Source organism: Sceloporus undulatus, chromosome 3 (assembly GCF_019175285.1).
Source record: "Sceloporus undulatus isolate JIND9_A2432 ecotype Alabama chromosome 3, SceUnd_v1.1, whole genome shotgun sequence".
Taxonomy (NCBI): domain Eukaryota; kingdom Metazoa; phylum Chordata; class Lepidosauria; order Squamata; family Phrynosomatidae; genus Sceloporus; species Sceloporus undulatus.
The window spans coordinates 182,173,749-182,187,295 of NC_056524.1; the positions used below are offsets into that span (position 1 = coordinate 182,173,749).

General features: G+C 38.8%; 1 protein-coding gene across 1 annotated transcript in view; it reads right to left on the reverse strand.

Annotated features, from left to right (window-relative positions):
- BLNK (B cell linker) overlaps positions 1-13,547 on the reverse strand; it is a 161,026-nt gene that overhangs the window by 10,068 nt on the left and 137,411 nt on the right. The window contains 7 exon segments of the mRNA XM_042460459.1: positions 1,927-1,957; positions 5,147-5,219; positions 6,232-6,265; positions 8,624-8,663; positions 8,832-8,927; positions 10,298-10,323; positions 12,227-12,252. Of these exon segments, the coding sequence (XP_042316393.1) occupies positions 1,927-1,957; positions 5,147-5,219; positions 6,232-6,265; positions 8,624-8,663; positions 8,832-8,927; positions 10,298-10,323; positions 12,227-12,252 (326 nt within the window).

The following is a 13,547-nucleotide window of genomic DNA, read 5'->3' on the forward strand; positions in this document are numbered from 1 at the left end:
TATTTTCATGGCTGACCAGGGATTTGCACGCTGGTCTTAGTTGAACTACACTGCTACATTGGCTCTCAATCCACCAAGGCAGCATCATATGAGTTTGCATATATAAAATGACTATTACTTGGCTTTAAAGATTATACTTGGCATGCTTCACATGATCATTCAATTGTACTAGGTTTTCATATTTTTTCTTAAGCTGTTTTGAGAGCTATGCTGAAAATCAAGGGGAAACTCTGGAACAAAAAAACACAAATGTATTATAAATGTGGAAGGAGATGGCATATGTGCTTTAATCACACCATGTCTTGCCTGATCTTTCGTTTGGTAAGCAGGAGGAAAAATGCATAACTAGCCTTTTAGCAGCTAATTGGTGAAAAGTGATCAATAAGTTTCTATAAGGCAGTCCAAGAAATCTTTTCTTAGTGGAATCACAGGCTGTTTTAAAGGGAATAGCTAATTTTATTGTGTGAATTCCTTCTGTGAGGGAAATTCAGAGAATATGGAGAAATGGACTTTACATATTTTCGTTGCTTGCCATCCTTGTTCCACAGTTGCTAATCCTTGTAGTGCTGATGCACAAGGAGATAAAGATGTTTTGTTTTATTGTTCTTGACCTTTATGAGAACATGTAGGAGTAGGAAAGGAAACTGCTTACTAAAAAGGAGTTCTTCATAAAGTAGTTAAAAGTGTTTTCTCTCACTCTTCTGCTGGATAAACATAGGTCAAACTACACTGCATTGTACTAGTTTTTCATATTCTTTCTTAAGCTGTTTTGAGAGTTACGCTGAAAATGAAGGGGAAACTCTGGAACAAAAAAACACAAATGTATTATAAATGTGGAAGGAGATGGGCTATGTGCTTTAATCACACCAAGGCTTATTCAGTCTTTGGTTTGGTAAGCAGGAGAAAAAATGCATAACTAGCCTTTTAAAAGCTAGTTGGTCACACACTGCAGAAATAATCCAGTTTGAGACCACCTTAAGTGCCCTGGCTCAGTGCTAGGGGATCCTGGGAATTGTAGTTTGTTTTGTCACCAGAGCTTTCTGATAGAGAAGGCTAAACGTCTACCAAAAATACAGTTCCCAGAATTTCTTAGTACTGAGCCAAGGCAGTTAAAGTGGTCTCAAACTGGATTATTTCTGCAGTGTGTTTTGCACCATAGTCACCCTTGCCATGTGTATTTACTTGAGTAAGTGTGTACTTTAAACTTTTAGAGATTCAGACTATCCTGAAGTCCCCAAATGAATCTTCCTGATTCTTAAGATCATTGGGGGATGGTTATCTTGGTTTCACCATTGGCACAGGCCCATCTAGTAGAACATGTTGGGGTGGTCTTTTCAGTGACTGCACCCAGGCTAGGGAATGCTCTTCCAAAGGAGGCTACTGGCAGCTAAAGAAAGACCTTACTTGCATTTGGCAAATAGCTGGTTGTGCAGAAGGGTCTTTTAACCAAGTGTGTATGCTGTACTTTCACTCATATTGTTAATTTTTTTCAATATTTTCATACTATGTTAAATAGGAGTTCCTTAATAGGGTAGCTTATTTAATTATTTTTAAAAACCATCTTTTATTCTAAGATTCTTAGCTGTACTTTATTTTAATCTGTATTTTAAGATGTCTGGGGTCCCATGCCAGGAGAAAGGTAGGTTATAAATTAAATAAATAAATTTAATTAGTCAATATTTCAAGAAAGAAGCTTGGTAAATTCACCAATAGCTGGCAGTTATTTTTTTTCATCTCTCAGAAATAATTTAATAAGTTTACTTTAGCTGGAACTAGCAAGTGAATGGAGGCTAGAATGTTAAGCATCTTCATAAGCAGGTGTAAGTGAACGGACCAATTGACTGTATAATACATGAAAAATGTCAGACTTGAATTCAGAATTAATGTTCAACATACGTTAATTTTATAAATACAAAATCAACTTACTGATAGTGTTGCTGGATTTTGAATTTTTTTCCTGTAATGAAATACAAAGAAGAAAAGAAAATAGAAGTGGCTTTCTTAAATAAGTTTGTATGCCAAGATGAATGCACAGAAGGCACAAGTCCTTCCTTTCCCCCATTTATGCTGTTCCAGAAACTCCTCCAAAACATCGTTTAGAGGACTGCAAGGAGAATGGAGAAGCCAGGAAAGCAACTGAAGTCAGATAATAATAATAATAATTTTATACCCGCCTCTCCAATTAGATCAAGGCGGTTGACATCATTAAAAGAATATTAAAATACAATAAAACACAGTATCCCACAAACCCACCCACCTACAATAAAAACAATATAATTAAATTATTAAAATAAACCATTAAAACAAAGCAGGCAGTCGATGGGAGGCGACCAAGATGCTAAGATGTCCAAGCTATAGACAGAACAATCACTTGTGAAAGGGGATGGAAAATGTTGACACTCCAGATGTCTTAGTCATGCTAGTGGAAGTGATGGGAATTATAGGCTCAAACATCCAGAGTATCAAAGAATTCCCCACCTCTATTTCAAATGAATGCATAAGTGTGCATACAGTAGACCCCTTCATACTAGCTGTTAATAGTTTTATGGCAACATCCCATGGAATCCTACAAAATCTAGTTTTGTGATGTACTTGGCTAAGAATTATAAATGCCCACCCCTAAACTGCAAATCCCAGGATTCCATGGGATGTTACCATGGACCCTTGCTATATGCTGGGGTTTGGTTCCAAGATCCCCCGCGTATAACAAAATCTGTGTATGCTCAAGTCCCATTAAATATAATGACATAGCAAAATGGTGTTCCATATAAAAAATGGAAAATCAAGGTTTGATGTTTGAAATGTATACTTTTTTTGAACATGTTCAAACCGTGTATGCTTGAATCCATGTATGAAAAATCCGTGTGTAAGAAGGGCCAACTGTATAGTAAGTTCTGCTATAGTGCAACAGCTGCACTCATGAAAAAGTATTTTTTATAGAAAACTGTGTTCTAAAAATAACAGGACTTATGGAAAAAATAGGGTTAGGAGCATATCTCAAGCACTCTGATAGACGTTTGGCTGAAGAGTGGGGTATAAATAAATAAATATTATTATTATTATTATTATTTTAAATTTAAGTGATTAAAGTTTCATTATAAGCATAAATGGTGACTCTTACCATTGAAAAACAGGAGAATAAATATTCATGGCAGGAATGGACAAATCCCCCCCCCCCAAAAAATTTTGGAACCCCCTTACAAAAAAAAATTGAGAGACCTCCAATACTTTAAACAGCTAATAATGCTTATCCCATCTTGGCACAGACAAGCCTCAGTTCAGCAAACAAATGCTGTGCAAATGCTCTCTCCTCTTTCCCCCTCATTCCTGTCCCAATTTAAAATCTCATTCCTCACAAATGCCTCCCCTCCTTCTATTCACCTCACTCCCTCCTGCCCCAGCTCAAAATCTTATCCTTGCCAATGCTCTATCCCAGTGGTTCCCAACCTGTGGGTCGGGACCCCTTTGGGGGTCGAAGGACCCTTTCATGGGGGTCACCTAAGACCATTGGAAAATACCTTTTTAATTACAGTTATGAAGTAGCAACAAAAATAATTTCATGGTTGAGGGTCACCACAACATAAGGAACTGTATTAAAGGGTCGCGGCATTAGGAAGGTTGGGAACCACTGCTCTATCCCCCCTTTCCATCCACCTCACTCACTCCTGGCTTAAAATCTCATCCATGGCTTGCAAATGTCCCCTTCTCCTCTTTCCATCCACCTCACTTCAGTCCTTCATTTCTCAAACTCACATTCCTGCAAACTGAACAGCTAAGAGGAGGGGAATCATCATTGTCGCTTAACAGCTGAGATGCGGAGAGGCACCAATTTTGAACGCTCAAGATGGAATCGTGCTAAAGCCAATTCAGAGTTAGTGTTCTGCAAATAGTATTCATCCATTAATGAAATGTGTTCTTGCCAATTCCCACTGTAAAAACATGTTATAGCAGAACTTACTGTAACTATAATATTCAAGTAAGAGTAGAGGAAGAAGGCAAATACTGCTGGGCACCTCTAAACCCCTGGGCTAGAGCTAAGGAGTCAACTAGATGCAAGCTTTACCACTAACAGAGGATGCTTGAAAATGTGTTTAACATTTTAACCTTAAAGTGTTCATGGATGTTTCACATGGTATTTCCTCTGGTCAAATGCAGTGAAAGACAAAAAAAAGAGGGCCTGTTTAACCCCATCAAATGAGTTCTAGGAAGTTTGCTTAGCCTATCATAAACTTTGAAACAGAGGGAAGTTGCTTGGGAGTGGGCTGCAAGGAAATGGCTATAACTTTAAATAAAATTGACATGTGGTAGCTATCTCAGATGCAGAGGCCAGCAAGTTCAGGGGGGTGGCTGCAGCTGAGTTTCTCAATTACAGCATGATTGGGCAACCTATGACCAACCAGATGTTGGACTGAAACTTCTATCAGCTTTGCCAGCTCAGCTGGTGATGAGAGGTCATATGAGTTGTGATTAACACCTAATATCTGGACAACACGTTCCCCACCCCTGCCTCACTGATTTCTGTTTAATGAAATGGCTCAATGTGGGTGCAGTGTATTTAAAATGTCCCCACCATCTCTGTCACTACAAGGGAAACACATACTGGGTGCATGGTATTTCCAAAGGGCTCCATAAAATACGAGCCTTCTATCTACAAAGGGCGGTTGGTGGTTCCATTGCTGGGAGGGTGGTGAATCTGCTCTCTCTTTTATGGCATACATCTTGCAGTTCCAGGTTCTACAGAAGTCACCCAAGTGCTAGAGTCTATTCCTGGCAGTGGTTTGACAATGAGAGAATTCCATATAACCTGGAGCAACGTGGGAGGAGCAGCTGCAATGAGTGGATTTGCCTTTCCTGCTTCTACATATACATCCACAAGCCATCCCCACCTCAACATATACTGTACTCTTCTCATCACAGTGGAGAGACCTTTGTTTAAAAGTTGTGTATAGAATATAGGATTTTATAGTGTGTTTTACTTGTTTTAGCGTTATTTTGTGTTATTTTGAAATGGCCTAAGGGCTAATCAATAAACATTTCTTATGTATAGAATAAATTAATGTACAAGGTTATCTATAGTCAGTACTGGAGATGAAGACTGAAATACATTTCTTAAGTCAGAAAAAACAAAGGTCTGTTTGTCACATACGCAATCCTTGGCAATGGAGACGGGACTGTAATGGATGGAAACTTGAACTCTGGAGCACTTTTGTTGTTATGATCTGAAATTAAAACAAAATATTTAGCGCAATGCACTTTATTTTCCCCCCCCCCCCCCCAGAAAAGAACCTACACATTTGGCCCCTTGAATCTATGGTGTTCAGTTCCAGGATCCCCTGCACATGTGAAAAAATGTAAATAATTATGCCCCATATTATTAAATGACCGAAATGTGAATGTGCATGCTTCAGCATGTCAGTGTTCATGTTGTTGCATTTAATAACATGGGGCATGGCAATCTGCAAATGATCAAATTCATGGATCTGAGGTCTGCAGATCAGAAGGGCCAACTGTACAGTAGAAATCTTACAAATGAAGTAGTAGATTGGAGAGTATCATGTTGTTTTCTGCTGCAATTTAAATCTATCAAAATTATAAGTATTTTGAGAATCCTTAACACTTGTTCGACTTACATGTAGGAACCCTTGTGTTAATTTTTATTATTACTACTACTCAACTGCAATAATGGAAAGTAATGTAGTAATATACATTACAGGGCTATGTAAACCCATTAAGTGACCTTAGGCAAGTCACACTTTCTCAGGATCAAAGGATGGCACTGACAAACTCCTCTAAAGAAACTTTCTAAGAAAACCCCATGATAGGTTCACCTTAGGGTTGCCATAAGTCAGAAATGACTTGAAGGGACACAACAATAACTTTCTGAGTGTCTCAAGTGTTTCATACTGTTTCAAAATTTACAACAACCCTAAGCAATAGATAGGAAAGTAGTATCATCATATTGTTGAATGTAACTGGCTGAGAGTGAATGACTTGCTTAAGGCTACCTACTGCATGCATCAAAGTGGTCAGATTCAAAGCAGAGATATTCTGATTTGTATCCCAGTGCATTAGCTACTATGTTCAACCAGCACTCTAAGTAGTACAGAGTAAGAAATGCAAAAATCAGCCATTAGGAAAAGTGAAATAAATATTAATTCACATTGCAATCCAAAGTATTTTTTTTCTGAAAAGAAGCCCTTCAATTGGGACTTCCATGCAGAATGTACTTACTTTCATCGTTTTGCATTGCAAGGCCATCTGGTTCCTAAAATCAAAATACACTTGTTCAATTATAGTTACTCATTGGAACAGATGGAGAAATAAATGTATTTCAGATAAAGTTAAATCCAATGCAACTACATTAGATGCACTGTTCAGCCCAGTACCATCATGTTGAATCAAGGCCAACATCACTATGAAGTCCCTTTGAATTCTAATATAACAGAATAAGAAATGTGTGTAGTAAATGTGTTCTTAAAAACTGGCAACATCTGTATATGGCTTAACAAGTATTAACAATGTTCTCTGAGAACTTTAGAAACCATAAAACCAACTAATAGGAATTCTAAAAATATATCAGAAAAGTAACTTGTTCATGTAATGTATACCCAGTAAGTAGCCATGCTATGCATCAGGAAGAATCCACATAAAAACCACTCCACATGGGAATATAATGTATGGTCTGTGTGCTGTCCATTTCCACTATCTTATTGTGGAAATTGTGCTAACTGATTTATAGCCACTCCAGCCAGAGACATTTTGCCTTGCTATAATTATTTCTTTCATTTAAAATAGTGTGATATCACTGGCAGCTTCTGCTGGCTCAGCACAGTACACATTAGCTCATGTCACAGAATCACTGACTCCTAGAATTAAAAGGGGACTCATGGGCCAACTTCCAATTCATTGCAGGATGCTAAAACATCCCCAACAGGTAGATGCCCTGCCTTTTTTTTGAAGACATCCAAGGGAGAGCTCAACACCTCTCTTGGGAATGGGTTCCATTGCTGAACTCTCTCAAGAAGATCCTTCTAATGTTCAATCAGAGTCTACTGTCCTGTAACTTCAAACCATTAGACAGGGTCTTATCCTCTGGGGCAGCAGAGAACAGGCCTGACAGGTCATCTCTTGACAGCCCTTGAATTATTTACAAAGTGCAATCATGTCACTCCACAGTCTTCTCTTCACCAAGCTCCTTCAACCTTTCCTCATATGTTTTGTTCTCCATACCGCTCATCATCCTTGCTGGCCTTCTCTGAGCCTGCTCCAACATGTCACTATCCTTAAAATGAGGCACCCAGAACTGAACACAGAACTCCAGATGAGGTCTGACCAGCACAATATGTAGTGGGACCATTACTTCCTTTCAGTTAGAAACTATGCTTTTATTAATGCAGACTAAGGGGCTATGCAGGCCGCCCCTTTTACAGCCAGATCAGGGCCGCGGCAACTGCACACCACAGTCCCAATCTGGCCTTTGCAGGGTGCAAAAAGGAGCCACAAAAAGTGGCTCTTTTTTGCATCCTGCAAAGGGCACAATAGCTGCTGCTTTACAGTGCTCCTTCGGTGCTGCATCATGCAGACTCAGTGGCAGAGGAGTACCGTGACACTGTGTGGTGTGGCATTCAGTGTCATGCCACCTTGGGGGACAGAACTGGGGCATGCATCATATGGATGCTATGACCTGACTCCACCCCCAACCTGGCCTTTCCTGCTGGTGTGCACAGCCCCTAAAACAGGACTCATTGCCTTTGCTGTAACATCACACTGCTGGCCCATGTTCAATTTATGATCAAAAATAATCCCAGATGTAGTACTGCTGAACCATGTATTCCCATCTTATATCTGTGCATTTGGTTTTTGTGCCTATTTATTGAATTGTTATTAAGATGAGATGAAGTTCAACTATTAGAGGTGGAATAAACAAATTAGATGACAAAGAGAAAAATAGATATAATGGAGTGACAAAAGGATAATATTGATAAAAGTAGATTAAGATATCTGATAATTAATGATAAACTAGGAGGAAGTATAATTGACAATAGACATTCAATAGTGGAATTACTAGTGTTGTTGCTGTTCTTCTTCTTAAAAAGGAAATTATGCATATAATGTGATCTTATGTAGACTTTTTAAAAATAAAGAATGAAAAAATTAACTTTAAGTGCTTTTTATCCCTTTAAAAAGAATGTATATTTTAGTTGTGTTTATACTTTCATTCTTTTTTATCCTGCCTAGGACTGATGGGAGTCACATTGGGTATTCTAGATAGGGCTGAAAGGAACTGCAGTGTAATAACATATTAAAGGGTACACATTGCCTATCCCCATTCTAAAGTTTGTTGCAGTTGGTCAACAACAGTATTATAATGGGAATAATTTAAAATGGCTCTGAATCACTTTATTCTGAATTAGAGGTGTATTTTCATGTGAACCACCTTAGATACCATTCTTTTGATCAGTATATAAATGAACAACTTGTGAATGGCTTTGAGTGCCATTGTTTAGAAGACAGGTAGGATAGAAATCCAATCAATCAATCAATCCAATCTAAGAGATATCTATCTTCAGTTTTCTGTCCCACTGGCAAAAGCAACAAATGGCTTTTCAAGAGAATAACTTACTTTTGGTGGAGGACATTGCCTTGGAAGTGGCAAAACATTTCTGGAAAGAATACAAGAAAATATTATTCAGTAAAGTTTCTCCCCTATTTAAAACTGTAACTATATATTTTGTTATTCCACAATACTACACTGGATGCTCAGCATGGGCCTTGCTTGGTGGCACACATTAGTTAATAACACAAATTTTCAATAATTATTAATAACTAACCTGTCTGGTTTGATGGATTCCTTAGTTCCATTGCGTTCATGAGCAGGCCCTCCTGTTTGTCTCTGGATAGGTTTTGGAGGAAGTGGCTTTGAAATTCTGAGTGGAAAAAACAGTATAAGTATGGTTCCCCTTTCAGAAGGATCCAAGTGATTGTGTTTTGTGTTCTGCCAGGACTTGGAAAATGTACTTTTCTGGATTACAAAACCCAGAATATATGGATATTGTGGTTAGGGGATTCTGAAAGCTGTAATTTAGGAAATAACTTTTCCAAAGCTATGTTACACACACACACACACACACACACACACACACACACATGCACAATAGATCCTTGCTCCAATGGCCAGTGTATTATTATTATTATTGTTGTTGTTGTTGTTGTTGTTGTTAACCTTTATTTATGAAGCGCTGTAAATTTACACAGCGCTGTACATGCAATCTTTTTAGTTAGACGGATCCCTGCCCTCGGGCTTACAATCTAAAAAGACATGACACAGAAGGAGAAGGGAGGGAAAGGGTAAGAGGTCCAGCAGTTCCTCTCTACCTCCAAGGCCTGGACCAAGGCAGACAGACTGGAGGGAGGGCTTGGGTTCTTAATGGATGGTTAATCATTTTCCAGGGAAAATACATACTCTCAAGTAGGATAATGCATATACAGTACATAGTAGCTGTATGTGCTCTTCTAAAAGTGGCTATGAATGGTTTGAAAGCATTTTACTTCTCCCTTCACAAGCACATTCCAGCTACCTTTGGAAGACATTCACTAAACAACAGTAACACAATTCCTCCTTGCTAATTTAAAAGAACAACAATGATAGCAACGTATGCTACATTTGTAGATACATAAGCTGGGAAAGAAATCCACATATTATGTTATATAATGAAATGAAATTCATAGCATAGTACAGTATGCAGCACATTTAGGTGGCAATCCTGTACCCAGTTTTCTAAACTCAGTGGACTGACTTCTGAATAGGCATGTATAGGCTGGTATTGTGAAAGAAACACAAACAATATCACTGGAATGTAAGTGATCTACATTCAATTTACTGACATTAATGTAAGAGTGACTGCTTCCACTGTACTCTAGAAGATTTTTTAAAAGCACAAAAATGACCACTAATTGCCTAATTCTCCAAACTGCAGGCATTCCTGTTTGCCAACCATCATCTCATGTGTGACCAGAAGGCATGTTCAAGAGATAAACATCAACTCTGTATGTTTTTTTAACCTCCCTTCCAATTTAACACAGGAAAGACAACAGTGACAAGCCATATTTGTGGGATTCCTCTTCTCCTGCAGGTAGAGAACTAATAGGTTTGGTGATTCCCAGAGATGTTACTTCAGTACATGAGTGGAAAAAATTCCGATTTTTACTAGTCTGACATGCTTTACCACAAATCCTGCAAACTTGGATTACTGAATAGATGTCTTACTCAGAGACTCTCATATCAGGAAGTCCTTACCTGGTTAATGGAGGTGATGACTTTTCCTGTTGGAGAAAATGAACTGCTGATTAACATTCACAATGATATGTTGGGTACTTTATTTCTTATGGAATAGGACAGAATTAAAGTGTAGTCTTAGTCCATGTCTACATAGGACTTTTATCCTGAGTTCAACGCCCCTCAGCTCATTGCATTTTGCTTATAACACATAAGGTCAAAACCCTGAATTGGATCAGACTGCATTCCCATGCGATCCATGTTCACCACTTGGAGATTTGGACTGTCTTCATGATGCCCACATCTGATTCAGGACTCCCTTTCCCTAACCCATATTTTAAAAACTCAACCTTTGCAGTGGTTTTTCAGAAATGGGGGTGGCTGCCTTGTCACGCAAGGTCCCTGTTTGTCACTTGGTGCCTCCACTGTGGGCATGAGTCCTTCTGAGGTCAGAACGAGGTGCCCAGGATCAATAGTCTGGATGGGTTCCTAATTCTGACCTCAGCAGCATCAGTGGGTGAAGAACAGGTACCATGTGATAAGGCAGCCATCTGTCATTGCTGAGGGAAGAGACCAAAGTAAGGAGCAAATTCAGGGGGAATTCAGGGCCAGAATTAGTCTTAGAAGGTGTATGGGCATAATACCTGCTACCTGGCTCTCAGTCAGAGTGCCTGACATAATGCTAGATCCAATTAATTGTTGATCTGTTCCCACAGGAGCCAATCATTTGATTGGGAAGCCCAGACATAGGAAATGAGTTTAAAAGACCCCTATTGCTTATGTCCCTCAACAATTTCTGATCAGGGACCTACTGCTATTGATTCCAGATAGCAATTATGACTACTAGCCACTTGTACCAATGTCCCCCACAAATCCGTCTAACCCTCTTCCAACCAAGTTGGTTGCGATCATTACATCTTGTGGTTCTGAATCCCACAGTTGATTCTCATTGTTGTACTTACTAGGGTGATAGTGGCCACTGAGTGGGTGAGAGAATCTTAGCAACCCTCAAAGAAGAACAAGGAAGGAGAAGGGTGCTTCTACACTGTAGAAATAATGCAGTTTGACAACACTTTAACTGCCATGGCTCCATCCTACACACTCCTGTCATTTGTAGTTTTGTGAAGCACCAGCACTCTTTGGCAGAGAAGGCTAAAAACCTTGTAAAACTACAAGGATTCCATAGGATGGAGCTACAGCACTTAAAATAGTGTCAAACCGCAGGGAAGAAGGAATGGCATGTTCCCAGAGACAACTTTACACAATGGTGAGCTAAATATACTCAACAAAAAGCAACATCTTCAAATATTTTCTGGGAATGAGGAAAACTTAAATTGGATAAGAATTAAAAACATCTGGAGTCTTATCCCCAAGGCATTATCACAGAGATATACCAAGCAGACTAGTGGCACAGTTTAAGAAGCAAATCTCAACTATAGCTATAGTGTATTCCACTTGAACCTGCAAATACATGAAATGTAATTCTGTCTACATGGGTTTCCCTTTGCGTATGATTGCAACATATTTCATATATATGAATGCAACAACACTATTCACATGTTGATCGATATTTCCCTCTGTGTAAACAGGAGTGCTTTTTTCATAACTGCAAAATAGGGTTTCTCCTTTGTAGGTGGAACTTTATGTATCAGCGTTTTTTTTAAAAATGTGTATATAGGAGTCTTGAGTAGGGAGCCAGTGTGGAATAGTAATTTGAGTGTTGGACAATGACTCCAGAAACAAGGGTTCAATTCCCAGCTCAGCCATGAAAGCCACTGGGTGGCCTTGGGAAATCACATGCTCTCAGCCTCAAGGAAAGGCAATGGCAAACCTCCCCTGAACAAATCTTGCCAAGAAACCCCCATGATAGGTTTGCCTTAGGGTTACCATAAGTCGGAAACAACTTGAAAGCACACAACAACAACAACAACATAAGGGGGGGGGTCTTACCTCTTCTTCAGGAATTTCATAGACATCTGGGGGGAAAAGCAGGATTGAAAAATAAGTACAGGAATGATACAAAGAATACTTTATTATATCTTGATATGATGCAATGCACTTTACATGGGTCTGCCACTGGAAACTTCAGTAGATCTGAAATCCTGCAGCCAAACTGCTGACTGGGGATTGTTGCAGGGAAACACAAAACCTTTTTATAATAAATAATAAAATAAATATTTTTTTAATTTCTATCCCGCTTTTTACCAGGCAATCAAAGCGGCGTACAACAGGTTAAAATACATCCATATATACATAATGCCCCCCTTAAAACAAGATTAAACAATGTAAGATTAAAAACTACACATTAAAACTGACTAAGCTAAATAAAAATCATCATGGGCAGAGTTCACTGGATGGGAAGTCTTATTTGTGGCCGAGCATTTTATTCCGGGAAGGCTTGCCTTTCCCAGTTTATGTATCTACAAATGTAGGCTTGGTCCAGTTCTAGAGTCCATACTGCTTGCCTATAAAGCCCTACATGTTTGGGTCCATTCTATCTAATAGCTCTTTCTGTCTAATTTATATACCAACTTTCTCCCAGTACTGGCCCCAAGGCAGAGCCTCCTTGAATTGATCTTTCGGGGAGGATTTTCTTGGTCCTACCAACATCATAGGCTTGTTTGGTGAGCACACTAGAAAGGGCCTTCTCAGTGGCTGCTCTCACTATTATATTCTCTTTTCACTGGAAGACAAAATCTTTTTAATGGCTGTGACAGAAGAGTCTTTTAATGGGATTTAATTTTTTTGAAGTTTTTAATATGCTTTTAGCTTGACTTTGCTTTAGGTTTTGTTGTAAGCCATCTTGGCTCACAAGGTTGAGAGAAAGACAAAATATAAAATAAAGGGGGAAAAATAAGACTTATAATTCCAAAATTCATAATATGATAATAATCATATGTCTTTTTAAAAAAATACATAGTGCAATCCTATACATGACTATTCAGAGGCAAGTGCCATTTTTAATGGGATTTATCCCCAGGTAAATAGGTACAGGATTGCAACCTATGGCTGCTTCCACATTGCAGACATAATCCAGTTTGACATCACTTTAGGTGCCATGGCTCAATGCTATGGAATCTTGGTATCTGTAATTTTGTGAGACATTTGGCCTTTCTCTGTCAGAGAGCTCTGGTGCCACAACAAACTAAAAATCCCCTTATTCCATAGCACTGAGCCATAGCAATTATGGCTCTATTATATGTTCATATGTTATTATTTCTGCAGTGCAGATGCAGCCTGAGAGACAGTCTTGATGCAATAGTCATCATTT